The sequence below is a fragment of the Diabrotica virgifera genome, chromosome 1, assembly GCF_917563875.1.
Source record: "Diabrotica virgifera virgifera chromosome 1, PGI_DIABVI_V3a".
In the NCBI taxonomy this organism is placed as follows: Eukaryota; Metazoa; Arthropoda; class Insecta; order Coleoptera; family Chrysomelidae; genus Diabrotica; species Diabrotica virgifera.
In genome coordinates this window covers 59,157,063-59,183,778 of record NC_065443.1, presented here as the reverse complement: position 1 = coordinate 59,183,778, position 26,716 = coordinate 59,157,063, and the positions used below count along the sequence as shown (strand labels likewise).

General features: G+C 34.3%; 4 protein-coding genes across 4 annotated transcripts in view; all 4 read left to right on the top strand.

Moving 5' to 3' along the window:
* Positions 1-26,716, top strand: part of LOC114328744 (tyrosine-protein phosphatase non-receptor type 13-like) — a 1,179,517-nt gene that overhangs the window by 77,272 nt on the left and 1,075,529 nt on the right. The window lies entirely within an intron of this gene.
* Positions 15,338-20,601, top strand: LOC126888312 (uncharacterized). The gene is made up of 2 exons (XM_050656446.1): positions 15,338-15,477; positions 19,221-20,601. Exon 2 carries the CDS (start codon positions 19,221-19,223, stop codon positions 19,818-19,820), a length of 600 nt encoding a protein of 199 aa, XP_050512403.1. The 5' UTR covers positions 15,338-15,477; the 3' UTR covers positions 19,821-20,601.
* On the top strand, positions 15,487-19,206 carry LOC126890801 (uncharacterized). Its single transcript, XM_050659995.1, has 4 exons — positions 15,487-15,624; positions 16,090-17,080; positions 17,276-18,249; positions 18,328-19,206. The coding sequence occupies exons 1-4, from the start codon at positions 15,487-15,489 to the stop codon at positions 19,204-19,206; spliced, it is 2,982 nt and encodes a 993-aa protein (XP_050515952.1).
* Positions 24,952-25,731, top strand: LOC126888311 (uncharacterized). Its single transcript, XM_050656444.1, has one exon. The coding sequence runs from the start codon at positions 24,952-24,954 to the stop codon at positions 25,729-25,731; it is 780 nt and encodes a 259-aa protein (XP_050512401.1).

The following is a 26,716-nucleotide window of genomic DNA, read 5'->3' as shown; positions in this document are numbered from 1 at the left end:
ATGTCCACTTAATAATTTCCCAGTTGGTCTGTGCCCATTGAATTGACAAGTACCTAGCATCTTCGAGCAGGGAAGCATGGTGCCCTTTTAGCATGTGTTCCATTATATCTATCAACATCGACTTGTAGTCATAAAATTTTACTAAATTATATTATGTAAACCATATATTATGGGGTTACCACTATATACAGTGTGCTAGTTTCAAACTACTCGGCAGAATGTAAGTATCCCCACATGTTTTTTCATTCTAACAGTCACAATTTTAACCTTTTGCTTTAATCTAACGTGGAAATACTTCATTCTAGGCACTGAAGATGTTCTGTATTAGAACGAAAACGTTTTGCAATCCATGACATTTTAGATAGTTTTTAAATAAACGATTTTATACCAGAATACATCTCGAAGTTTTTACTTCTGTATGAGTTTAAAAAAAAACTGTTTTAAAAACGGTGTTTCAAAACTATTTTTTAATTTATTATAATTATGTATCTACCTTTTTTATAATTAACATCCCTCTTTTGAGCTGTTTGTAAAAAACAAGTAATTGTCTTCGTCCTATTAGAGGAAGTCGTAATTGGACAACAAGTCCAAGGTTTTCACCCAAAGTAATCGAGAGTAGAACTGGAAGTCGATATTTGAACCCTTCCTGTAACTTTGCGTGATTGATATACGATCATACTAATTTTGAGTCATATTTACTAAACTGTGGGTCATTTTTTCAACAGAAATGACTTCAAAATCGAAATTAAAGATTCAAACTCGACTTTTCAATACGCTTCGATTGATGTGTTACATGTATTTCTGCGACTATAATATGGCACTACCTGTTAGAATCTTTTAACCGGAAATGATATAAAAACCAAAATTCTACATTTGTTCTCATCTTGGTAAGGCACGTCGAATGATATATCACTTATACTATTTCGGTGACTTTAAAAGAGAACTTACGGTTGCAAATCTAAAACCGGAAGTCCGATATCAAATTTCTCATCTTTTGGCATTCTACCGTGTATAGTGACGAAGGAATTATATTCGCGGTTAGACGGACAGACGGACAGCCCAGGTAAAATTTCTTACCTTTAATACCATCCTTGCATTATAAGCTTTCATTTGAGACCTCATTTGTCATTCTACTGCTATAGTGACAGATGAGTTATATTCGCGGTCGGACGGACAGGCGGGCAGACAGCCTATGCCAAATTTCTCACCTTTAGTACCATCCTTGGATTATAAGGTTTCATTTGACACCTTATTTGTTATTCTACCTGATACAGTGACTAAGGAATTATATTCGCGGTCGGACGGACAGACGGACACACAGCCTATGTCAAACTTTTCACCTTTAGTACCATCTTTGGATTATAAGCTTTCATTTGACACCTCATTTGTTGTTCTACCTGGTATAGTGACGAAAGAATTATATTCGAGGTCGGACGGACAGACGGACAGACAGCTTAGGTTAAATTTCTCACCTTTAGTACGATCCTTGGATTATAAGCTTTCATTTGACACCTCATTTGTCATTATACCTGGTATAATGACGGAGGAGTTGAGTTTACAAACAGACAGACAAGACGGACGGACGGACAGACGGACAGACGGACAGACGGACGTGGATAATTCAATGTTTTCACATTTTTTCAAAATTGGTGAAAACAACATCATAATAAGCTTTACTTAATTGGTGTTTCAAAACTACTTATTTTTTACACATTACACAATATTACAAGGTTTCTAGCAAGTTAAACTTCACAATGATTTAAAATAACCAAGTAAAAACCTATCTATACACACAACATATTAGAACATACCTAAAATACACAAATGATACATTTCACACACAAATATAATTACAAAAAATTGTAATGTGATAGTATGAAAAAATAGAAGTTACGACAACGGTGTTACATATCATGCTCTGATCCAATGCCAAAATTTACACAGCCATATTAGGGTGCACTAAGATCCAAGCTGTCCAGTACGAGGTAACACAGCTACGTATCCATACGTTGGTGCTCCATGCTAAGTGTAGCAGCTCCACATAGTGGATACATTGGTGCTCGCCGCTCGGCGCTCACCCTCTTCGATTCAACCGGTTTGCGGTTTATATGTATGGGAACGCATGCCGTATCCATTTGAGCAGCTACACGGAGCACGGAGCACCAACTTATGGATACGTATCTTTAGATTCACATAATAAAATTAGCTACAAATATACATAAGTATATGTACTTCCATAACACATTCAACGATATGTTTTTTGAATGAATCACCCTGTATTTTATTTTAAATTTAAAATTCGCTTCATCTCCTCCTCACAACAATACAAAGTTGTTTTGATTGTACAGGGTATTTAAAAAGATATAACCAAATTTCAATGAAAATCGTAGCCAGTTGAACGCCCTGTATAATTGAAAATGGGTACAAAAGAAACGACCTGTTGTAGCCATAGTTTTCAATAGTTGTCAAAATTCATAAAAATAAATTGATCTTACCCATATTCTTTATATATATAATACAGGGCAAATCAAAACACATATTCCCCTGTATTTTATATCACCAACATAAACTATTTTAAATTGTAGTAAGTATTTCATAAAATAAATTTATTATCAAAGCTGAATAACCATTTTCAATTTCGTTGCAAAATGAAAGCACAGCCAAACAATATTCTACTCCAATCATAGAGTGCATCAAGCACCTCTACCGGTTTCGAAACTTATTAGTCTCTCATCAGGAGGCACATATGCTGCTCTCTCTGATCTAACCAGGACAAACCGCGGCGTGCAGTTACGGATTGCAACGAACGAAATGGCAGGGAGCTCTAGCGGCAACTGCTATCAAAATACTAAGTTTTCAATCAAATAGCACATAAAATAATACTAAAAATATTACTCTACATCCCACCAGATTGAAAACAATGGGAACCTTCTCTGGTTACACCTCCGAGGCTTCTACAATTTGCAAGCCATACGGATGCTGAGACTAAGGAAGATGAGGGAATTTTACAATTTATAATTCACGTCCCATCTGCTCAGCGCGGTAAAGTTCCAACGAGAATGGTTCCCTTCGTACTCCAATCAGAGTAAACATGTAAATCAAAAATGAATAACCATTTTCAATTTCGTTGCAAAACGAAAATACAGCCGCACCATATTCAAGTCCAATCAGAGAGTGCAGCAAGCACCTCTACCGGTTTCGAAACTTATTAGTCTCTCATCAGGAGGCGCATATGCTGCTCTCTCTGCCTATTGTATGTATGGTATTTTATTTTTTGCATGAAAACGGCGCGTCGTATGCAAAAAAAGGGAAGATCGATTTTTTTGTTACAAATGGAATGAAAGATTTAAAAATAATTGCTAATTTGAAATATGTCCGTGGCATACTATTATCTTCTTTTTTTTTTTTTTAATTCAGATCATTCCCCGTATGCGCTCCAATTATGAATATAAAATTCTTAATTGTATGTCAAAAAATGCACAATAACTATTTCTTAAAACCTGCTAAATTTTATTACAATGTTGCCAGTAGTTTCGGCAAAATCGTAAAAAATGTGTAAAATTTTGTTTTCTTCAACGCCATATATTTTGAAAATGGATGGCATTACAAAAATTTTTTATTAAGCAAACCCCAATTGTTTTTCAGTTTTTTATCTATCCTAGTGACGGTGTTACCTTTTTTAAACACCAAGTATAAAATTGTATAAAAAAGCGAAAAAACAAACAAAAAAATGCGGTTTTTTATTTTTAAAAGTACGTTTCACCAATTTTAACAATTTGAAAAAATTCAGGGTGATACATTGTGCAAAAACACCCGTTCAAAATTTTTTTCGTGGGAACGAATGTCTTAGTTATTTTTTATACTCATTTAAAATTTTAAAATCGTCCTAAAATTTAAATTTCCCGCCAAAAATTAAAAACAAAATTTTTTGTTTTTACAAACAAATTTGAAACCTACATCTTTTGTATTTAAAGTTTTTCGCTAGTCTCAATGCGGCTGAGATAAAAAATAAAAACATAAAAAACCTAATTAGACTCTAGGTGGGTCACGTGACCACCTAGGGAGCTAAAAATTTCAGAAAGTGAACTTCTCTATATTATGTGCCAAACGGTGACCTATATAGAATTCGAATCGAGTTGGGGGCATTTTTCATTATCTTACCCGGCTAGGCTCTTTGCGTCGGTTGTTGATCTGGCTTTTACAAAACCAAACTGATTATCGGATATTTCGGTTTTTTCAGGTATCCGTCTATCAATTACACCTTCCCATATTGTCATGGTTTGGCAAAGTAGTTTTATAGCCTACTAATAGCTTGTGCATTGTTATATATTGTTGCGATCTGCTTTCTATTACTTTTATATTAATTATTATTTATTTGATTAATTATTTAATTATTTAATCAATTATCCAATTGTCGCAAATCATACAAAAAATTAAGAAAAAATATCAGGGTGCCTTTTTATAATATAAAAAAAATGTCTAAATTATCTTATGTTATACTTATCTTCTCTCGTGGTTTCAGTATCTATTAGTTGATCCTTATCGGGATAAAATAGGAAAAGGGAATAAATAGAAATAACATAAATAAACACATACAAATACCTTTATTATCAAAAGCAATGCTCTGTAAATTTATCAATTAAATTCTGTGGGCATAATTGTCCAAATGAAACCTTTATCATATAAATTAATCTAATTCAAACAAATATTTATCGCTTTGTTCTTTTTTTTTGGCTTAGACTTACCGTTATACTGCCAGACACATAAGGAATACAAGTTATCAAGTTATACAAAACAGGTTTAAAACAAAGGTAATAACTAAAAGGTATTAAGTAACACTAAGCTTAACAGCTAAAACAACTAACTACCAAAGGTATTAATTAAAAATGTTTAAGGGAATTATAATGATAATTTGCTGTCTTTTAAAAAGTTAATTAAAGAGTTGTATACATCTACAGAACCAAGTGATAATAAATATAGTATATTCCAAGGAGTTGCTACTTTACATTTTAATAAATCATTTATTAATTTAGATGAGTAAATTGTATTTTTAGAACAACCAAAAAATATATGATCTAAATCACTTTCCTCTTCACAATGCTCACATTTTTCATTATCCAAAACCTGTATTTTAAATAAATGCTTTGGATAACATGCGTGCCCGAATCGTACTCTAATAATAGAAGTTATGTACTTTCTAGAAGCTCTACAAGACTTGTACCAAGGAAATTTGGGAATATCGGGCTGAATTAACGAGTATCTATTTTGATTCACAAAAGAGTATTCTTTCCACTGGTAGCTCCACTCCCGATGAAGTGTTGACTTGAAAGAGATTATACTATCAGTCAGTGTTATTTTATGTAGAATACTGGTATCGGATGAAACGCTTTCTTTGGCTAATAAGTCGACATACTCATTATGTTCAAATCCTGCGTGTGCTTTAATCCAGATAAAATATACATTGATCCCTTTGGTTAAAAGATTTTGTTTAATATGTTTAATTTTATAAATGTATGGGCAGTCTTGGATGTTTGGGGGTCCATATTTACCAATAGATTTCAATACTGCTAAGGAGTCAGACAAAATTATAATATGGGCAAAATCAAATTCAGCTACATATAGTAAAGCTTCATATATTGCAATAGCCTCTGCTGTATAAATCGAAGTCTTCGGTTTCAGTTTGAATTTCTTTTCTATATGTCCCGATGGCATAAAAAAGGCGCATCCAGTTCCATCTGCAGATTTAGACGCATCTGTATATAGAGCTATTGACTCATTGTAATTGTTCGTTATGGATAAAAGAATATTTTTATTTAAATACATGTTTTCACTATAATTTGGGCTTTGTTCTTGATACCATTAATAAAACAAGCTAAACAAACAAATTTGGTATTCGCAAAATTACTTATACTTCCTATTAAATTTTTGAAATATTGGAATCTTAAATATGCTTTTACGTAAAAAAATAACTTCTGATTATAAATAAAATCTATCACATAGGTTATTGACTGACCTTTTTGATTCACACACAATGATGTCTCCTCTTGACCCAAACAGCTCCTCCTTGTTGATTATGTTAGGCTACCAATCAAAGCCCTCTCCGTTCTCAGCAAACAATCCAGCAGGATACCAGCAACTATTTCTCCAAAACACAAGCCAGGCCTCTTTTTGCCAGTACTCGTTCAATAAACTCCAAAAATCTCTCCTCTCTTTCTCTCAACAATAATCTCCTGAGACCCAAGTATCTTTTTTACTTGGTGTCACAAATAATTTTAATAACGATAATTCTTGTAACTTACTCTCTTGGACTTTACAGAATCAAAGAGGTATTTCTTCTCGATTTGATTTGTTTCTCGTTCCACCTTTCAGCTACTCTCCCTATCAACACAATCACTAGTACTTGCTTCTGAACTACTCACGAAAACTTTTGATGCCGGTAACACAATGCTCTTTTCTTTTCCAAACTGTCTCAACATTCAAACAAAACTTTTCCCATTCCAAATTTCCAAGCCAATCAGAAACATTTCTCTCTCCCCATTCTTTTTTTCATTCGAAAACCCACTCATACTTTCAAAATTATTCCTACCATCATACTAATTACTTTCGGGAAATTCTACAAAATTTACTCGGGGTTAAACAAAAAGGTTAAAATTCCAAACTTTCTTTACCTTAATTTTCTAAGAACTAATTACCTATGGCTTCTATCTTTCCCGCAATAAACAATCGGTTTAAAATACTAATCCTAAATAACTTTCACTTCACTTTTATTTACAAAAATGTTTTTAATATTCTTCATGGAAAAATTCATTAAGCAGAAACCACTTTGCGTTGAACGCTAACTTCTAATAAATATTTACAAATCAATATACAGGGTGTATCAAATTTATGTGCCCGCGTTATATTAAAAAATTAAAATTTTTATTCTATCTTTGATTGATAAATTGAAACAAAATAATATATTGTCTTCCTTATTTTTGTAAACAGGTACTAATATACCGTTTCTTCATTCGTCTGGCATTTGTCCCCCTTCCATAATTATAGTAAATAAACCTATTATATAGCCAACTTGTTTCTGTTTCTCCTGAAGCTGTTCACACTTCCACAGGAATATTAACCGGTCCAATATTTCTTATATTATTTTATTTTAGTGAATATTTTTGTTACTATCTCTGTTAGCTTAACTTGTTTTATGTAAAATTCTTCATTTAATAAACTGCCAAAGTCTTTCACCATCGCTTTTTTATTTACATCATTTTTGCGAACTAACATTTTATTATTTTTATCTTGATTTTTTGGGACTAGGTCCACTGTTATAATTCATTTTTAAAACCTAAACTTTTAATAATTTATTTTTTAATTAATAGACATACGATGTTTTCCAGATGACCAATTTCTTACATGAGTTCCATATACGTCCAATCAGCGATATTTTACCACAATAGATTGCAGATAAGTTATATACGTTCATGGCTCGGAAAAGCTAATTAGAAAATAAATTTCAGGAAAAATAATTGGGCCAGCTCCAATTCTGATATAATTAAAACTCCCAAATGAAACTTCTCAGATATTATCACTAATTATAACTGAACTGATTTTCAAAGTAATTAATACGTACTTTGTTAAAAACATGGTAAATAAAAATCTTGTATACCTAAATTTATTATTTATCGTTTTTACATATTTTTTTTTATTATGTCTAGATTTGAGATGTCGTGAAATTTCCTGTGCTATCAGTTTCTATTTAACTTGATTTTCATCTATTCTGTTCAATTGATTCTGTGTTCGTTTTTGTCTTCTAAAATTTGGAATGGTTGGTTCGGTTTGTTTTCGGCGATCTCTTTTAATTTCTTGTACAGATAAAATGTATAATTTTTTTTTGCATAGTGTTCAGTTTCATCGCATTATTTTCTATGAAATTGTGTTTTCGCATGTATTATCTTTTGGATGAATTGCGTTGATCCTCTTGTATTCATTTTTATCTGTATTTCTGACTTCTGTTATTTGGTCATTTGTCATTTGTTACTTCTGGCATCCAACCTTGTTTTCTTCTTATTTTTACTACGCTAAATTCCACTTTTCTTACTGGGTTTAGATCCGGATATAGCACTAACGACCACTTACTGGTAATAAAAAACTTGATAGAGAAGTCGGCGGAATACAACAAACCATTGGCACTGATATTTGTGGACTACGAGAAAGCGTTCGATACCATAAACTAGCAGAAAATGTTAAAAGCATTGACAGAATGCCGAATAGACCATCGCTACACTAACATGATAAAATATATCTACCACAATGCAACGGCTAGCGTAAGACTCTCTGATCAACAAACTAATAAATTCTGTATGCAGCGCTGAGTACGGCAAGGAGACACCATCTCACCAAATCTGTTCACAACCCTTTTAGAACACACTTTTAAGGAGGCAGATCTGAACGAATATGGTATCAATATAAATGGAGAGAAGCTCAGTCATTTGAGATTCGCAGATGACATCGTCCTTATAGCCGATCGTATGGATGATGCAATAATAATGTTGAACAAGTTATATCATGCTTCCTTAGAAGCATGATATAACTTGTTCAACATTATTATGGTCGGACTAAAGACTTATATATTATATTCATAACTTGGTCCAGTGGCGGCTCGTGACCTCAGTATTCGGGTAGGCGACACATATAGTGTATAATAATATATTATGTAAATACCTATATAGGTACAGGGTGTTTGGTAAAGAATGGGACATAGCTTAACCTTACATTCCTGAGCTTAAAATTGGTCGATTTAAGCTAACTTACCTTAGTACCAAAGTTGATAATAACCGAAATACAGGGTGTCAAAGTTAAACTTTTATTTTATTTATTCTTGAATATTTCCTGACAGACATGGGATAATAACACGAAATTTGGTAGGTAAGCGGGGTTTTTTGGGATTAGAAATCTAAATTTGCCACCAAAAATGATCTATTACCCAGAGGGCGCTACATACGTCTTTCAGCGCTCATTTAATACGTTATTTTTTTTTATCTCCCACTCCACGTAGTTTTTGAATCAACATTTTTATTCCCTTAATATTTTTACTTTAAAAAGGTATACTACATTCATCTTGCTAAGCTCAACTGTTTTCGAGATAAACGCATTTTAAGTCTGCGATACAACATAATTTTTGCATATCATTGTAGTTAGACCCGAAAAATAAACTTGAAACCATAATAATTGTGCCAGTTCTCATATTTATGTCATTGCATCGCAAATTCTATTTGAAGAAATTTGAGATACATTTTTGTAAATTTTTATGATTTTAAGTTATTTTTCGGGTGTAACTGTAACTACAATGATATGCAAAAAATTATGTTGCCTCGCAGATTTAAAATGCGTTTCGTTGAGTTTCGCGAGATGAATGTAGTATATAGGTACCTTTTTTAAGTAAAAATATTAACAGAATAATATTTTTTATTTAGAAAGTATGTAGAGTGGGTAATAAAAAAATTGAACCTATTAAATGAGCGCTGAAAGGCGTATGTGGCGCCTTCTGGATAATACATCATTTTTGGTGGCTAATTTAGATTTTTCGTCTCAAAAAATCCCCGCTTAGCAAATTTTGTGTTATTATCCCATGTCTGTTAGGAAATATTCAAGAATAAATAAAATAAAAGTTTTAACTTTGACACCCTGTATTTCGGTTATTATCAACTTTCGTACTAAGGTAAGGTACCTAGCTCAAATCGATATATTTTAAACTCAGGAATCTAGTGTTAAGCTATAGCCCATTCTTTACCAAACACCCTGTATACAGTGTGTCGAATTTAAGCTGAAGACACCCTTATATTTCGGCTATCAAAATAAATACAGATTTGAAATTTTGCAGTTATTCATTTTGATGGTTTACACTTTTTAAGATAGTCAACTGAAATTTAAATTTTAAACGCGACCTACTGCGAATTCACAAATAGGACGAATTTTCAATATTTTGTTTCGCGTTAGAGATATCGCAAAAAGTTATTTGGAAAAATTGTTAGAAATATTATTCTAACCCCACATACCAAATTTCATGACAAAATTCGAACTTTTCGTTTTTTTCAGAATTGGTAGTCAAGATCCTAAAACATGCAATTGGCAGTTCCGAGATGCAGCTCGGCACAACCAATGTCAAAGGCTCAAAAAAATCTAGCCTACCTATAGCCCGAAAATACACGGCCAGGCAAGCGACAATACAGCCGCTGTGCTTAGCGTAAAGAGTGAGACAAATGCGAATTCTGTTCGGCTACTTTTTAGAGAGCCTGCCCTAGGGTAAAGCCGTCGTAGTAATGCTACGCTACGGGGAGCGTACAATAATTATTACAATTTCTGAGATGAATTAAAAAGTAGCTTTGTTTTATTTTAGATTTTTAGATACTTAGGTATTGTATCAAAATTTATAAATTACAGTTTTAAAATAAGTAATTTATATTAATAAATAATTTATTATTGTACATTTGAAGAGGTTAGGCGGCGCCTACCTTGCCTACCCTGACGGGCCGCCCCTGACTTGGTCGGGCTAAAGATTAACATCAACAAGACGCAAATAATGACTAATCTGGTGCTAAATCCTAATATTGTTGTTGATGGAATGGATATTGGCCAGACTGCATGTTATAAGTACTTGGGACATGAAATTCGGTTGGGAAGAAGTAACCAGACGTGCGAGCTCCCACGTGACATAGAATTATCCTGGGCAGCGTTTGGTAAATTGAGCTATGTATTTAAATCGGGCTTACTCATAAAATCTTTGACCAGTGTGTATTGCCTATACTCACCTATGAAGCGGAAACATTAACACTCACAAAAAAGGTAGTGAACAAGATTCGCATAACTCAGAGGGATATGGAGCGCCAGATGTTGGGTGTCTCCCTGAGAGACCGAATCCCAAACGAAGAAATACGTCGTAGAACAAAAACAACGGACGCCGTCGAAAGAATCGCGTCGCTCAAGTGGAATTGGGCAGGACACGTCGCCAGATTGTCAGACAACCGATGGAAAAAACGTATTGTCTAGTGGAGGCTACGAGAAGAAGCACTACGGAGCAGAGGACGACCACCAACCAGATGGGCTGACGATCTGAAGCGTATTGTCAGCAACTGGATGCAAGCCGCACAAAACAGAGAAAGATGGAAAGAGCTGAGGGAGACCTATATCCAGCAGTGGACGAGTACGGGTTGATGATGATGATGATGATGATGACGGTGTTGATTGTGGATTTCAACTTTGGTCTACAACAACTCATCGACAGGACCAATTCACTTTGTGAACAATTCGATATAAAAATGAATGTTAAGAAAACCAAAGTGATGCCAGTCCGAAAAAACCACAATATTCCACAACTTTGCACAATAAACGGGCACATTTTAGAAAAGGTCAATATTTAAGTATCTGGGGCGTCGGATCGATAGCAGCCTAAATTATGATCTAGAAATAAGACCAAAAGTAGATCAGGATAGAAAATTGTTAGAAAAAATTAAAAGATTCTCGAATAAAATAAAATACCGGAGAATCCTCAAAATTGCATGGACATCACATACCTTAAACGAAGAAGTGCTGCATATAATACGCAAATAACGAGAACTTTTCAACCCAGTGAAAGTTAGAAAAACGTCATACCTAGGTCATACACTTAGTAATAATAAGTGCCAATATGCTCAACTAATAGTGAACGGAAAGATCGAGGTAAAGAGAGGACTACGAAGGAAAAGACTATCGTGGCTAAGAAACATCCGACAATGGACAGGGCTACATTTTTAAAAGATAATAAAACAGCTGAAGACAGAAGAGTTTGCAATTGTAGTAGCCAACCCCCATTGAGGAGAGGACACTTTAAGAAGAAGAAAGAGTCCTCCAGAGTACATTTTGATATCGCAGATATCTGGTATGAGTGAATTTTCCCAGAAGAGGGAATGTAGGCCAGGGTAATAAGACAAAAATATACCCTGTTCGTGACACTTCAGCAGCCAGGGTACTGAAGCGTTTTTTCGACAGGTAATACCTATAGAAACAAATTATAACTATTTTCTGCGTAGGATCTGGCGGCCATTTTTATTTATAAACAATTAACTGTCAAAAAATTGCATTTTCCCTTTTTTTTTTCAAATCAACGGAAAACAGTGAAACTTATGGTTTTTTTAGTACAAATATCTTCGAAATTATGGAAAAAGCTTTAAAATGACGTATTACAAAGTTTGATATACTCATTTATTGTTAATATAATTACGAAAAAAGGTCGGAATTGCCAAAAAAAAATATTTTCTCAATAACTGTTGTAAAAATTAGTGTACAACTTTGAAATTTTTGTCAAATGAGGATTCTTTGGTGCTTAATATGTGATAAAAATTTCAAAGGGATTTATTAAATTGTTTAAATTTTATTCAAATTGTTCATCCCAGAGAGAATTTTTTTTGCAATAACATAAGTCAGAAAAAAATGACCTTAGAACCATTCCACAGGTGTCAAATGAAAGCGCATGCGCTAAGTAGATGATCTAAACGGGTGTCACTACAGATATAGGGAATTCTGTGTGTTAGAGAGAGAGGTATGTGATGTCACAGCTGATATAGGAAAGTATGTGTGTTAGAGAGAGAAACATGGTATCTCTGCTGCTATTGGTCCGATTTAAACGTACGACGGCTCGTTGGAATGGGCGGGAGATAACGAATACAAAAAAACATGGCGGCATAGTGTCAAAAGGGCGCTTTCCGATGTGACGACGTCCGATGGGGCGCGTTCCGATGTGACGGCGTTCTAGCGCTGATCGATCGGTGCGCGATACCAGATGTGCGATCGGTACCTTAATTTTTCGCGGAACGCGAAGCAGATGCGCGGTCGGTACCTTAAGTTTTTCGCGGATCTCGTAGATACGAAGCGCGCGGTAATTTTGGAATTTAAATAAAACAACAACATAATGCAATTTTTTTTTATTAAAAGAACTTAAAAGGAACACAGCGGCGCAGCGGTGCGCGATACCAGATGTGCGATCGGTACCTTAATTTTTCGCGGAACGCGAAGCAGATGCGCGGTCGGTACCTTAAGTTTTTCGCGGATCTCGTAGATACGAAGCGCGCGGCTGGTAATTTTGGAATTTAAATAAAATAAAAAAACATAATGCAATTTTTTATTAAAAGAACTAAAAAGGAACACAGCACGTCAACGCGTCACGTAAAAACGTCACATCAAAACGTCACGTAGGCTTGTGAAATGTCACGTGAAAACGTCACGTCAAAGCACGTCACGTAAAACGTCACGTCAAAGCACGTGAAAACGTCACGTCAAAGCACGTCACGTAAAACGTCACGTCAAAGCACGTCACGTAAAACGTCACGTCAAAGCACGTAAAAACGTCACGTCAAAACGTCACGTGGGCTCGTGAAATGTCGCGTAGGCCTTATTGTCACGGGGAGCTCGATCGCAAGACCTGATTGCCACAGCGCGACGTGAGGTAGTAACATCATGTCTTTGAATGAGTATAGACGTAAATTAGCAGAATTTAGAGAAAAACTGACACAGTTAAGAAGTCAGGTTTTATTTTATGAGGATAAAAATAAGGTTATAAAACAAATAGAGAACCTATCACTGGGAAGCAGCATAGACTGGACACCAAAGGAATTTAGTCAGCAGCTGCGACAAGAATATTCAAGTGCTGCGGACTACTTATTTAGGGAAACTCCAACAAGGCGAATTCATCCAATTACTATTAATGATGTTATCGACGCCGGCGCCAACAACGATGAACAAAGAAAACATGAAAAGTGAAATAGATAATGTTTTTGCAATGACTTGTGTAATATTAGCTTCAGTGTTTATTTTAATTATAAAGATTATATTTAAAATTGTTAAGAGAAAATTTGAATCATCATGTAATATAAGACTTGAACAATAAATAAGGCGTTTAAATAAAAAACCCATAACTCTAAAAAATATTTAGTTGAAAATAATGAAAATAAATGTTAGCAGATAATTTACATATCGCATAGGAAATAGCGGTTGAGGGTCTAATCGCATTACTATGCAATTTTCGTTATCATACCCACATTTTGTTATTGAGTTATATTTCTTATCATGTGCATAGAAAATGTTGGAATTTTTAAAACCAATGACAATGATAAAACTGAATATAATTTTGCACACGCACACTTTCTACAACACGTCATAAGGTGGGGCACGCAACCGTATAAATTTCAAAATCCACCTCAGGACGGTCTATTCCATAGTCTATTCCTTACTGTTAGTGTACTGTTGTGGTTCAACTAGTTTTGCAAGGTAAGTGTTCTCTTAATTATTTTTTGTTAAATATTTTTTATTTTTCTTGTTTGATTTTGAATAAAACTTAATGTTTTCTGCTCTGCTATTTATAAAATCTCTTCATTCCAGCTGAGATTTATTATTTCGACATTAAATAATTATCTAATTGTCGACATTTTGAATGACATTTATTTTTTATTTTCTCGTAATTATTCGTTGTTAAAATCTTTTCGGTTTTTCAAGTTTTTGGTTAGCTATTTATATATTATTTTAGCACCTGATTGTCTACAAGACCTCATGTCAGCATGACAATTATTTTTTATTTTCTCGTAATTATTCTTTGTTAAATCTGTTCGGTTTTTTCAAGTTTTTGGTCAGCTATTTATAAAATTCCTTCATTTCAGATGAGATTTATTATTTTAGCACCTGATTGTCTACAAAAAAGACATGCTAGCATAACAATTATTTTTTTATTTTCTCGTAATTATTCGTTGTTAAATCTGTTCGGTTTTTTGGTTAGCTATTTATAAAATTCCTTTATTCCAGATGAGATTTATTATTTTAGCACCTGATTGTCTACAAGAACTCATGCCAGCATGGCAATTATTCTTTTTTATTTTCTCGTAATTATTCTTTGTTAAATCTGTTCTGTTTTTCTTTGATTTTTTTAATTAATGTTTTCTACTCTGCTATTTATCCCTTTATTCCAGATGATAGTTATTATTTCGACATCTGATTGTCTACAAACAAAAAAGACTTAATGTTAGCATGCTGAATGTCAATTATTCGTCATTCTTCGTAATTATTCTTTGTTAAATCTTTTCGTGTTTTGATTTTGAATACAACTCAATGTTTTTTGCTTGGTTATTTATATCACTCCTTCATTTCAGATGGATTTATCAAAAATTAATGCCTCATCTGTCGTAGCGAGGAAACCCGTGAAGAAACTCAAAGAATTACCGATCGACATTCCAGTACCCATTACGGGAGCCAAAATTGTGAAGACAAAGTTTGGGCAAGCTGTTCTGTTAGATTTGGGGGAAGAGGTGGTGTTTCTACCGCCTAGAGTCACAGATACCTACAGCCCCGTCATTGAGGAGTTTTCGAGCGGGAAGTATTCGATAGTTTATCACGGCCTGGTGGACTGCGGCCAACAGTACCAGCCCATGACATCATTTAAAATTATCTAAGCGAAAATACTGAAAGAGAGAGGTAAGCAATATGGATATTGTTAAACAATGTAAAAATTTACTGTTATTCATCAAAAGAATCAGAAAGATAGTTTTTGATAAATTCACAGCTAAAGACAAAGAAATTTGGGTGAAACGCTTAACGAAACAAATCAAAACTTGTAATAAAGTAATAAAAAAACGCACTTTGCCTATAGGTACAATTAGAAAACTGCAAACGCATGTAGGACATTTTAAACATTTTAAACAGATTATTTTCAATAGACATGTCGGTATGGGGCTAGACAACAAACTAAAACATAGAGTTAAATGGGAAAATGTAGTTTCCGCGTTTAAAAGTCGAATTAAAACTGGAGTTATAGTTAATTTATGGCATAAGGACTTAGCACATTTCCTAAATGATTGTTATATTATTTTTAAAAATAAAATCAGAAAAATTTTAAAAGCAGATAAAGTTGTTAAAGTTAATGTTTGTTTTTGTGGAGAATTTATTAAAAAATCGGGGGAGGAGGAAATTGTAAATTTTAAATATTTTAATACAAAAAATGCTGTACTAGACGTATCTACCGATACAGAGCGGTGGTTTTTTGAGAATGTTAAAGATAAAATAAATCTTAAATTATCCGAGTTTCAGGAAAGGGACTCCGGTTTTGCATTAAATAGAATTGTATCTTTAGAAGTAAATATTAATCGATATGAAATTGGAAATGGTTCCTCGTATATTAAACTTCCTGAGAGTATTCAAAAAAAGCGTGCTTGTATTAATGTAAAAAATTCTGATCAAGCATGTTTTTATTGGGCAATAGTTAGTGCCCTCTATCCAGCTAAAGCACATAAAGAACTCCCATCCTCATACCCATGGTACAGTACAGTACTAAAAACAGAAGACCTAGAGGCACCAATGCCGTTACATCAAATTTCAAAATTTGAAAAATTAAATAATATATCAGTCAATGTATTTGCTTTAGAATTAATAGAAAATAATGAAAAGTCATTTTTCACAGTATATCCAGCTAGATTAACTAAAACAGTCGTTGCCAAACATGTAAATCTTCTTTTAATTCAGAATCACTATTTTCCTAAATTAAACGATTATGAAGCACCTCCAGTGGATAATGATAATTCAGAAATTAAGTACCACTACTGCCACATTACGGATATGTCTAAATTAGTTGCTGGTCAATTAAATAAAAGAAAGGCCAAATTATTTCTTTGCAATAGATGCTTAAATTATTTTTCAACTGAAGGGAAATTGTCGGAACATGAAAAAATGTGTGCAGATATGAATAATTGTAAAATGTCTTTTCCTAAATATGATGCTGTTAGTTTTAAAAATTATACTTATAAACAAACAACGCCATTTGTCATATATGCAGATTTTGAGTGCATGTTAGAAAAAGTTACAGACCTCCAAACATCCTGTTGTACTAAAAAATATCAAAAACATATTCCGTATAGTGCTGGATACTATGTAAAATGTAGCTATGATGAAAAGTTGTCTTTTTTTAAGAGTTATAGAGGCATTGACTGCATGGAGTGGTTTGCTAATGAATTACCAAATTTAGCTCAAAGTATTCATTCGAAAATTAAGAAAATTATACCAATGCAGGAAAACCCGAGTACCAGTAAAGCCACAAGGTGTCACATATGCGAAAAATGTTTTTCTCCTACAGATATCATTGTTAAAGACCACGACCATTTTACGGGGGAGTTCAGAAATTTCGCCCACCAAGCCTGTAATTTAAATTTCAAAAAATTGTTTGTCGTCCCAGTTATTTTTCACAATATGAGTGGCTACGACAGTCATTTTATAATTTCAGAGTTAAGCAAAAAAGGAGATATTAGTCTACTTCCAGTCAATAAAGAAAAATACATTTCATTTACACTTAACGATGCTGTTACTAATATAAAATTTCGATTTATTGATTCATTAAGATTTTTAGGAGCCTCTTTAGATGAATTGGTCTCAACATTAAATAAAAATGACTTTAAAATTTGCAAGCGAGAATTTAGCAGGTTAAGTGACGATGAATTTAAATTAATAACTAAAAAAGGGGTATTTTGCTATGATTTTATTGATTCTTGGGAAAAATTAAACATTACCGATTTACCTCCAATAGAGGCATTTTATAATAAGCTAAACGATACGAATCTTACAGATGAGAAGTATGCTCATGCTAAAATAGTTTGGGATACCTTTAACATTGAAAATTTAGGTCAATATTCAGATTTGTACTTAAAAACCGATATTGTGCTTTTAGCAGATGTTTTTGAAACTTTCCGCAAAAAATGTTTTATAACTTATGGGTTAGATCCAGCCTGGTACTACACAATGCCCGGTTATTCTTGGGATTGTATGTTGAAATACGTGGGGTGTAACCTCGAGTTATTGCGTGACGTTGACATGATACTATTTATGGAGAAAGCAATTCGTGGAGGAATTTCAGTATGTAGCGGTAGAATGTCGGAGGCCAATAATAAGTACATGTCTAATTATGACCCCGCACAGCCCTCAAAATACTTAATGTATTTTGATGTCAATAATTTATATGGGTGGGCTATGGGAGAACCCTTACCCTACGGAGGGTTCGAATGGATGGATGCCAAAGACATTGATGTTATGTCTGTACCTGATGACTCTCCCGTAGGGTACATGTTACAAGTTGACTTGGACTATCCTCGCCAATTACATGATCTGCACTCAGATTTTCCATTCGCTGCCGAACACCGCAAAGCTTTGGGTTCAAATCATACTAAACTAATGACAACACTTTATAATAAAAAAGAATATATCGTTCATTATAGAAATTTAAAACAAATGCTGGCTAATGGGTTAGTTTTAAAAAAGATTCATAAAATTTTGAAATTTAAGCAGTCTGCGTGGCTGCGACCCTACATAGAATTAAATACTCGACTTAGAGCTGCAGCTACGAACGATTTTGGAAGAAATTTATACAAATTGGCCAATAATAGTGTATTTGGAAAGACTATGGAGAATATAAGGAAACATAGAATAGTAAAACTAGTCAGATCATGGAATGGGCGATATGGTGCTAAAAATTTAATTTCTAGTGCCAGGTTTCATAGCAGAAAGATATTTAATGAAAATTTAGTAGCTATAGAACTGATTAAATCAGATCTAGTTTTTAATAAACCCTTATACATTGGCATGACTGTTTTAGATATATCAAAATTATGTATGTACCAATTTCATTACGACTATATGCTTCCAAAATTGGGCGCAGATAAATGTAATTTAATGTATATGGATACCGATAGCTTTATTTATGAACTGTACTGTCATGATGCATATGAGGAAGTAATAAAACAAGATCTATCAAAATTTGATACATCCGATTACGCTGTAGATAATATCTATAATATTCCTCGCGTAAATAAAAAAGTTTTAGGAGTAATGAAAGATGAAAATAAAGGAGAAATTATGACAAAATTTGTGGGATTACGATCAAAAATGTATACTTTTAAAGTTCAATCTGGTCGAATCACTAAAAAAGCAAAAGGGACTAAATATAATATAGTAAAAAATGTTATAAAATTCGATGATTATGTAAACTGTTTAAATGATTTTAAGGAACAAACTGCTACTCAACACTCCATTCGGTCATATAGCCATAACGTCTATAGTATAGAACAAACAAAAATTGCGCTAAGTCCTTATGACGATAAAAGATATTTAATTCCAAATAGTTTTAGAACCCTACCATTGGGACATTACAGTATTTTAGAATAGATTTTTTTTTGTAGATGAATGTTCCATCATTGACCGACCTGTCTATCAAAAAAATCTGTGAAACAACAGTATCAGCATCATATTTCATCGAGCAGTCCCCCTTGCCGTGGACATTAACAAAAATAATATTAAAAAAATTTCCTTTATATAAATGGGAAACGATGATAAGCAGTGCTAAAAATGATCCTATTCCTTCATATAAAGGAATAGAATTTATTGCTTGCTCTAAACACATACCGTCACATTTAAGAAATGTCGTATTAGGAAAGTCAGATTGGGGGAGTATATTTGAAGATGAACACTCCAGTTATTGTGTATGGGCTAATGGATATTATCTTAAGCAGCATCGCCTAAACGTATGTAAATCATGTTTTTTTGCATTCAAAAATGCTCATGAGACCTTAAATAAATTTTTACTGGTGCGTTACGACCATACTCACGAAGTTTATGATGCTGATGATATCGTTGAATGCGTATATCAGCAACCATATTATTGGTGCAATAGTTGCTTTACTCAAGTTTTATTCGATTTAAAAGATTACGAGTCTTGCGTTAATGCATTACATGAAATGCCTAGAAATAACAGGTTTGATGATTCTGAACCAGAAGTCTGAAGTAGGCAGTAATATTGATTCTTTTTTAAGGAACAAACTGCTACTCAACACTCCATTCGGTCATATAGCCATAACGTCTATAGTATAGAACAAACAAAAATTGCGCTAAGTCCTTATGACGATAAAAGATATTTAATTCCAAATAGTTTTAGAACCCTACCATTGGGACATTACAGTATTTTAGAATAGATTTTTATTGCAGAAGAACGTTGAAATGTCTCACAGATGTGTTACACCAGACCTATGGACTCCCGCTAATCTGCAACAAATAGCAGCCAATAAAATTTATTGGGATGTAGTTGATGCTAATACAAAGACATTTACGCTTCCAAGTGGAGAGCAACATCCTCTCCCTCAAGATGTGATTGGTATTGAACGATGGTACAGCAAGCAAGGATGTACCGCGAATTTTAAGATTCCCAAGCAAATACGATTCAGTTTAAACGTAAATTGTATAAGAGAATTAAAACTACAAATTGTGAAGAACTGTGAAAAAGTGATGTCATGCGGGTGTCGAAGATGCGGGGCTCCCTATGGATTCCCCCCAATTTACAAAAAATAGCGAATACAATCCTAAGTAAATTGTCTAAGAGAATTAAAACTACAAATTGCAAATATTTAAAAATTGATTTTTGAGACGAATTATGTTCATAAGCTACTATCTCTCTTTTGTACTAAACGCATAACAATATCCACTTGCTATCTCTCTCTTTCTTGTATATATATTGTAAAATAGTGTGTAATATATATATTATGGTAAAATAAAAACTCTAAATTGGTATTTTTTTTTTATTTATTCAAATCATTAATTACCCTAATTTTATAAAAATAAATGAACTCCCTAAGAGCATTGTTTGTCATATCATCTGACATTATAGAACAAAAAGCATACAATATTTGCAAGGGGTTTAAACTATCTGCAGCATTTTTACAAAAATCTAAAACATTATAATAATATTCACAAAAGTTCAAATTTTCTAACAACTGCATACGAGGCGATAGCACACTAGTGTTAAGTTCAACAATTTGCTTCACTTCTTCTTCATCCATATAGTACTCCACACCATGCTTCTTAACAATAATGAATTTACAATCATCGTAAACTATCGGGGTAACAGTGCAGTATTCTTCGCATGGAAAAGTTGGGTGCATGAGGTCATCAGTTGATTGGAAAAAATCAATTAGTTGTTGTGTAATGATTGAAATAAAGGAATACCATTCGTATGCGCTGAGTGATATTCTGGTTGGTTTATATTGCTGAGATAAAATCACTGCAGGCGAAAATGATCTTGCAGGGCTTATACCACATTGTACTTCATAGCCCGATAACGTGTATTTTGTTGCAAGCAGGTAGAAAACTTCTGATTTGGCGGCAGCCTCATAATTTTCCAAAGCTCTATCTAATTCTTGATTATAGTCTTCGTTGCTAGGCATATCGATGCTAAATTCACAACCACCTGAGGAATACCCACTATCTTGAGAGCCACCTGAAGAATACCCACTATCTTGAGAGCTCATGTTCACTTGTACTGACATTGATACTGAAGCATGAGTTCTTTTATATTCCCCTACTCCTTGTGGTAAAAACAACCTCTTTGCAAAAAATGTATTGCTACGCGGCGGATTAAAAGATAGATCCTCCTAAACTACGTCATTAACGTTAATCCAGCTGTTATGTTTGCTGTCCATACCGAGCCATTTCACATACATCTTATTGCCTTTTCGTCTAAGTACTTTTTCAACCAAGTAAATGTCAGGGTTTAATGTTTTCTGTAATTCTTCTTCGTAAAACCCCCCGCTAATCGGTATACCTTGCATGTCTTCAAGCAAATACGTTATAGGATTTGTTATCTTAACTTTTACAATTTTAAATAATTCCGTCGTCCAATTGGGCGTGTAGGCCTTTTCAAATAAATGTTTTGTCTTTGAGACACGCACAATGTCACCAATTTTATATTTTCTTGGACCAGCAATTTTTAAATGACTATAACTCTTGTTTAAAATAGCTTTTTCGTTGGATTTGTTGACCTGAGATGGTGTGTATCCCGTTTTACTGTGCCTTGTATTGTTGTATTCCTCGGTAATTACAGGTAGAGCTTCTAACCATTTGTATGATCCATGTAAACTGAAATACTTGTACAACTTTGCTTTTAACGTTCTAATGACTCTTTCACAAATGGCGGCTTTTTTAATCGTGTAGGTGCTGTAATGATTAATTTCGTGTTTTTTCATTAAATTTTGAAATTTTCTGTTATAAAATTCTGTTCCCTGATCGGATTGGAGGTTCTTCGGAAGTCGTCGAGTATGGGCGAGAATATCCGAAAATGCTTGAGTAATTTCCTCGCCAGTCTTGGTCTTTAGAGGGCGTGTCCAAACATATTTTGAAAAACAATCAATTACGACTAGTATTAGTTTAAAATTTTTATTTTGGTGTGCGTAAGGACGCATTTCGGCCAAATCCATTTGCCACAAGTCATCGATTCCTTTGATTATTGTTCGTCGACGAGGATAGATTTTTCGTGCTGGTTTATGCAATTCGTTCACCACCTGTTCCTTTTCTGTAGACATTTTCTTATTAACGATCAGCATCTACATCTACAACATGTGTGCGCAATAGATCAATATTACGTACTATATCCTGTAATGTTTGCTCCACTTGTTTTAACCTCTGTTCCATCTTCATATCGTGCATCGTATGGTTTGCAAGTGTTTCTGCAGCTTCTTTTATGCTTTTATCCGCATCCTTTTTTAGTGTATTCACATCATCTTTGATTATTTTTTTCAATTTTTGCTCGAGAAGTGGAACTGTGGTTTTATGAAGCTCTTCTCTTACTTGATTTAGTTCGATCGCTAAATGTGGAACTGTGGTTTTATGAATTTCTTTTTGTACTTCGTTTAGTCCGACGGCTAAATCCTGTATATCATTAGTTTTTTGTTGCAACAACTTATTTATATTGTTCTCCGTATCCTTTTTTAGTGTATTCATAGCATCTGCGATTATTTTTTGTAGCTTTTGCTCGAGCAGTGGAACTTCTTTTCTTACTTCGTTTAGTCCGATTGTTAAATCTTTTATATTAATGGATTTTTGATCTAATATCGCATCATGGGCTTTAATTATTGGAAAGTATACGCTACGCATCTCATTTATTAGATTATCAACGTATTTTTTCGTTGCAGCATCACTATATTCTGATGGGTCCTTAACATTACAAATTTTCACATTTTCGGCATTAATGTTTCCGGCAGGAGTATGTGGAAATGTAACTCGTACTGCCTTTTGGGTGATACTGTTACGAGAGTGATGACCGAATTTGTCGACACTCATAATGGAAATGATGCCATCATTCTCAGTTACTCTATTATATTGGCTTCTTTTAGTTCATTGATGATAGCCACGATTTCGTTGTCGTGAGATGTGTTGCCGGCGTCTTTCGAAGCCACCAAGAGTTTAAGACGATCAACTAACTCATTGACGTCATCCCAATAAATATACTCTAAGGGTGCAGCGTTGTATGTTAAACGAGAGTCATCCAACCCCGTTCCTTTGACCGTAGATGAAGATGCTGACCGAGCTGTTTTCGTTCTGTGGTCGAGTTCTTTTTGTGATCGAGTTGCATGCTTTTTCATTGTTGCATCAGATGGTTTGAATAGAGGTTTAATAATAGAATGATATTTTTCTCCGCTGGAACCTTTAAGGCGTCCTAAGGTATCCAGATGAATCTCTGTGTTAATCAGCAGTGTTTTATACTTTTGTAAATCCTCATCATTATACTGTTCTGGGTTTGGGTTGGCATAAAATAAAAGGTGATATAGGCCTGGCGTACCACTTAACCTACGTTCTTCAAAATCCCGTTCTCGAATTATTACTATGTCTCCATTGTCTTTGTCAAAGTTTATTCGACGTTTTCCCAATATCCAGCCACTAATACTATCGTAAAATGGACCATAGTTTTTATCGATTTTATCGTCTTTTATCAAATATTCTTTTATGTACTTGTGACTTATTGGAGGATAGTGGTCGATATATTCGTCTGTGGCGTCCATCGGAATCTCGTTAGAACCGGAGATTGGCTCTTGAATGTTTTCATCAGATGCCTCGGGTGCATCAAGAAATACATCCTCATCCTCCTCCTTTTTCACCTCTTCTTTTTTAACATGTCCAAACTTGTTAGTGATAGTATGATGTAACGTTTTTGATGATTGAGCAATATCCTTGAGAGGCTTCGAGATTGGTTTAAAAAGTTTATTTAGTGACTCATCTTGATCTGTTCTACCTAACTTCAATGCCAAATATTTTTTGCGAATTGATCTAGCCAATTCGGTAACTTTCTTCTTGCGAAGGGCAATGGCGACCGTATCATCTGGCATTTTGCTGGCGACTAAACAAACACCTTACAATTTTATATATTTATCAAATCCTTTGCGATATCGTCCATTGTTGAGAGCAAAATCTTTCATAATTACCACAGTACCATACCTATCTCTCCAACATTCTGAACACATTTTTTTAAATTCATCAAATGACATGTCTGGCGATACGTGTTCATCAAATATATGTTTCAAATTTATCTCGTCTTGCTTGAACAGCACAATCATGTTACAATTGTCTCTTATTAGCTGCTTAGGTATTTTTGAATATGTTTGGCATAAGTAAGCCGCATCGATATCTTTATGTCTGCACATGGAATAATACTCACGAATCTTGTGTTGGCCATCACATGCGACATCGTCAAATAAAAACACAGAGTTTGGTTGAGCTTTGTTGGGATCAATAATTTCTTCATTGTCTTTAAATGGAAAATACCCTACACCTTTGACTTGCGCTAATGCATCTCGCAATAGTTGGTATTTCGGTTGAAAGAGGGATTTTGAATAAACATAGACATTTTTAAACTTGACGCCATTTGGACTAAATAAAAGTGATAGCATGGCGTTAGTTTTTCCACATCCACTTGGACCACAAATAATGGCTCTGAATGAGTTTGGTAATAATTTTCCATGTTTACTGTTGGTTGCTTTCTGTACAATATCTAGATTATCAATTGGTAACGTCTGCTCTTGTTGAATGACTCTCATCGTGTGTTAAACATAGTAAAAATATGAACAATATATTACCAATGTCACCAAATGCATGACCATCAGTCCAATGTTGGTGTTCAAAGGGGAAGGTCTTTTGAACTCTCTAATTAATAAACTTCCAGTTGAGCTTCATATTCCTGGTTATCAGTATTGTGGACCTGGAACAAAACTAAAAAAACGTCTTGCACGCGGAGATCCGGGAATTAATCCTTTAGACGCAGCTTGTAAACAACACGATATCGCTTATTCGCATCATACATCTCTCGAAGAACGTCACAAGGCCGATAAAGAATTGGAAGATAGGGCTTGGGAGCGATTCAAGTCTAAGGACGCTAGCTTTGGCGAAAAAAGTGCTGCTTTACTTGTAACCGGTGGAATGAAAACGAAAAGAAAGTTGGGAATGGGATGTCCTCGTCGTCGTGGAAGAAAGGGACGTTATTCTTTCAATCGGGATGTGGTACCTAAAATTGCAAAGTCCATGAAGAGAGGAGCATCGTTAAGAGATACTGCTTTGACAGCTGTACGAATAGCAAAATCGGTAATTAAAAAACTTGGTGGACGAAAAACAGTTGATCTTCCACGAGTGTTGCCACTAAAATCTGGAGGTTTCCTACCCCTCATACCCCTATTTGCAGGTCTTTCTGCATTGGGGGCTTTAGCCGGTGGTGCAGCAGGGGTGGCGAAGACTGTGGTTGACGCAAAGAACGCCCAAAAGAAATTGGAAGAGGATATGCGCCATAATAAGGCGATGGAACACATCGGCTCAGGTCTGTACTTGCGTAAGAAACCAAGAGGCGGATTCGGTTTGTATCTGAAAAAAAACTTCCAATAAAGCTACCCAATCGTCCGCTGTACGACTTAGAGATTGCGCATTACGCGAAAACACTTAAAATCCCACATTTTCGAGGTGTTTTCATGAATGACACTCTGCCTAGACACGGTCCTCGAAAACGTGAATGCGCAATAGTTAATCTAGATGCATCATCACACAGCGGAACACATTGGGTAGCATATAGAAAGATAAACAACGACGTAGAGTATTTCGATTCATTTGGTAATTTGAAGCCGACCAAAGAACTTGTTAAATATCTAGGTACACATACAAAAATTTTCTATAATAACCATCAGTATCAAACCTACAATCAAATCATTTGTGGACATTTATGCCTAAAGTTTTTATATAATGGAGCATATTAAAGGCATGGAACTGCTTCTGGACCATATGTTTCACAAAAAACGTTTTGAAGGATTCAGTGAAGAAGAACTAAAATTAATACCGCTAGATTATATTATACGAACTGTAGAACCTATAGAATTGTTATATATATGGCATAAATTGCCTGGGGAATATCGACAAGAATTTAACCTGCAGATACTACTTCCCTGCTTCGTGCATTACAACAGACCTGATTGGAGGACTCATTGTGATGGCCCACCCGGTTCTCAAGCATCTTGTCATTTATGTAAACTTGCTTTAGAACAAATAAAAAAAATGTGAATAAATTTGTTTTTTTACTGTATATAAACCTATTAATCTCTTGACCTGAATCAGTCATCATGTCGCAGTTGTTGAGAGTAAACAGCACGAATAACATATTCTCGTTTCAACCTCCCACACCGATCGTATTAGATCCGAAAAAAGATTACGAAATAGCTCTTCGATTTTTCCATTCTTACAACAGTATACCAAACATCGAAAATTGCAAGTTTTATTACTACGATGTCAATAACCGAGTGCAACATTTTGATTTCCCCGATGGATGTTATGAAATTATCGATATTGAGGAATACATACAAAAGAAATTGGGGGCTGCCAA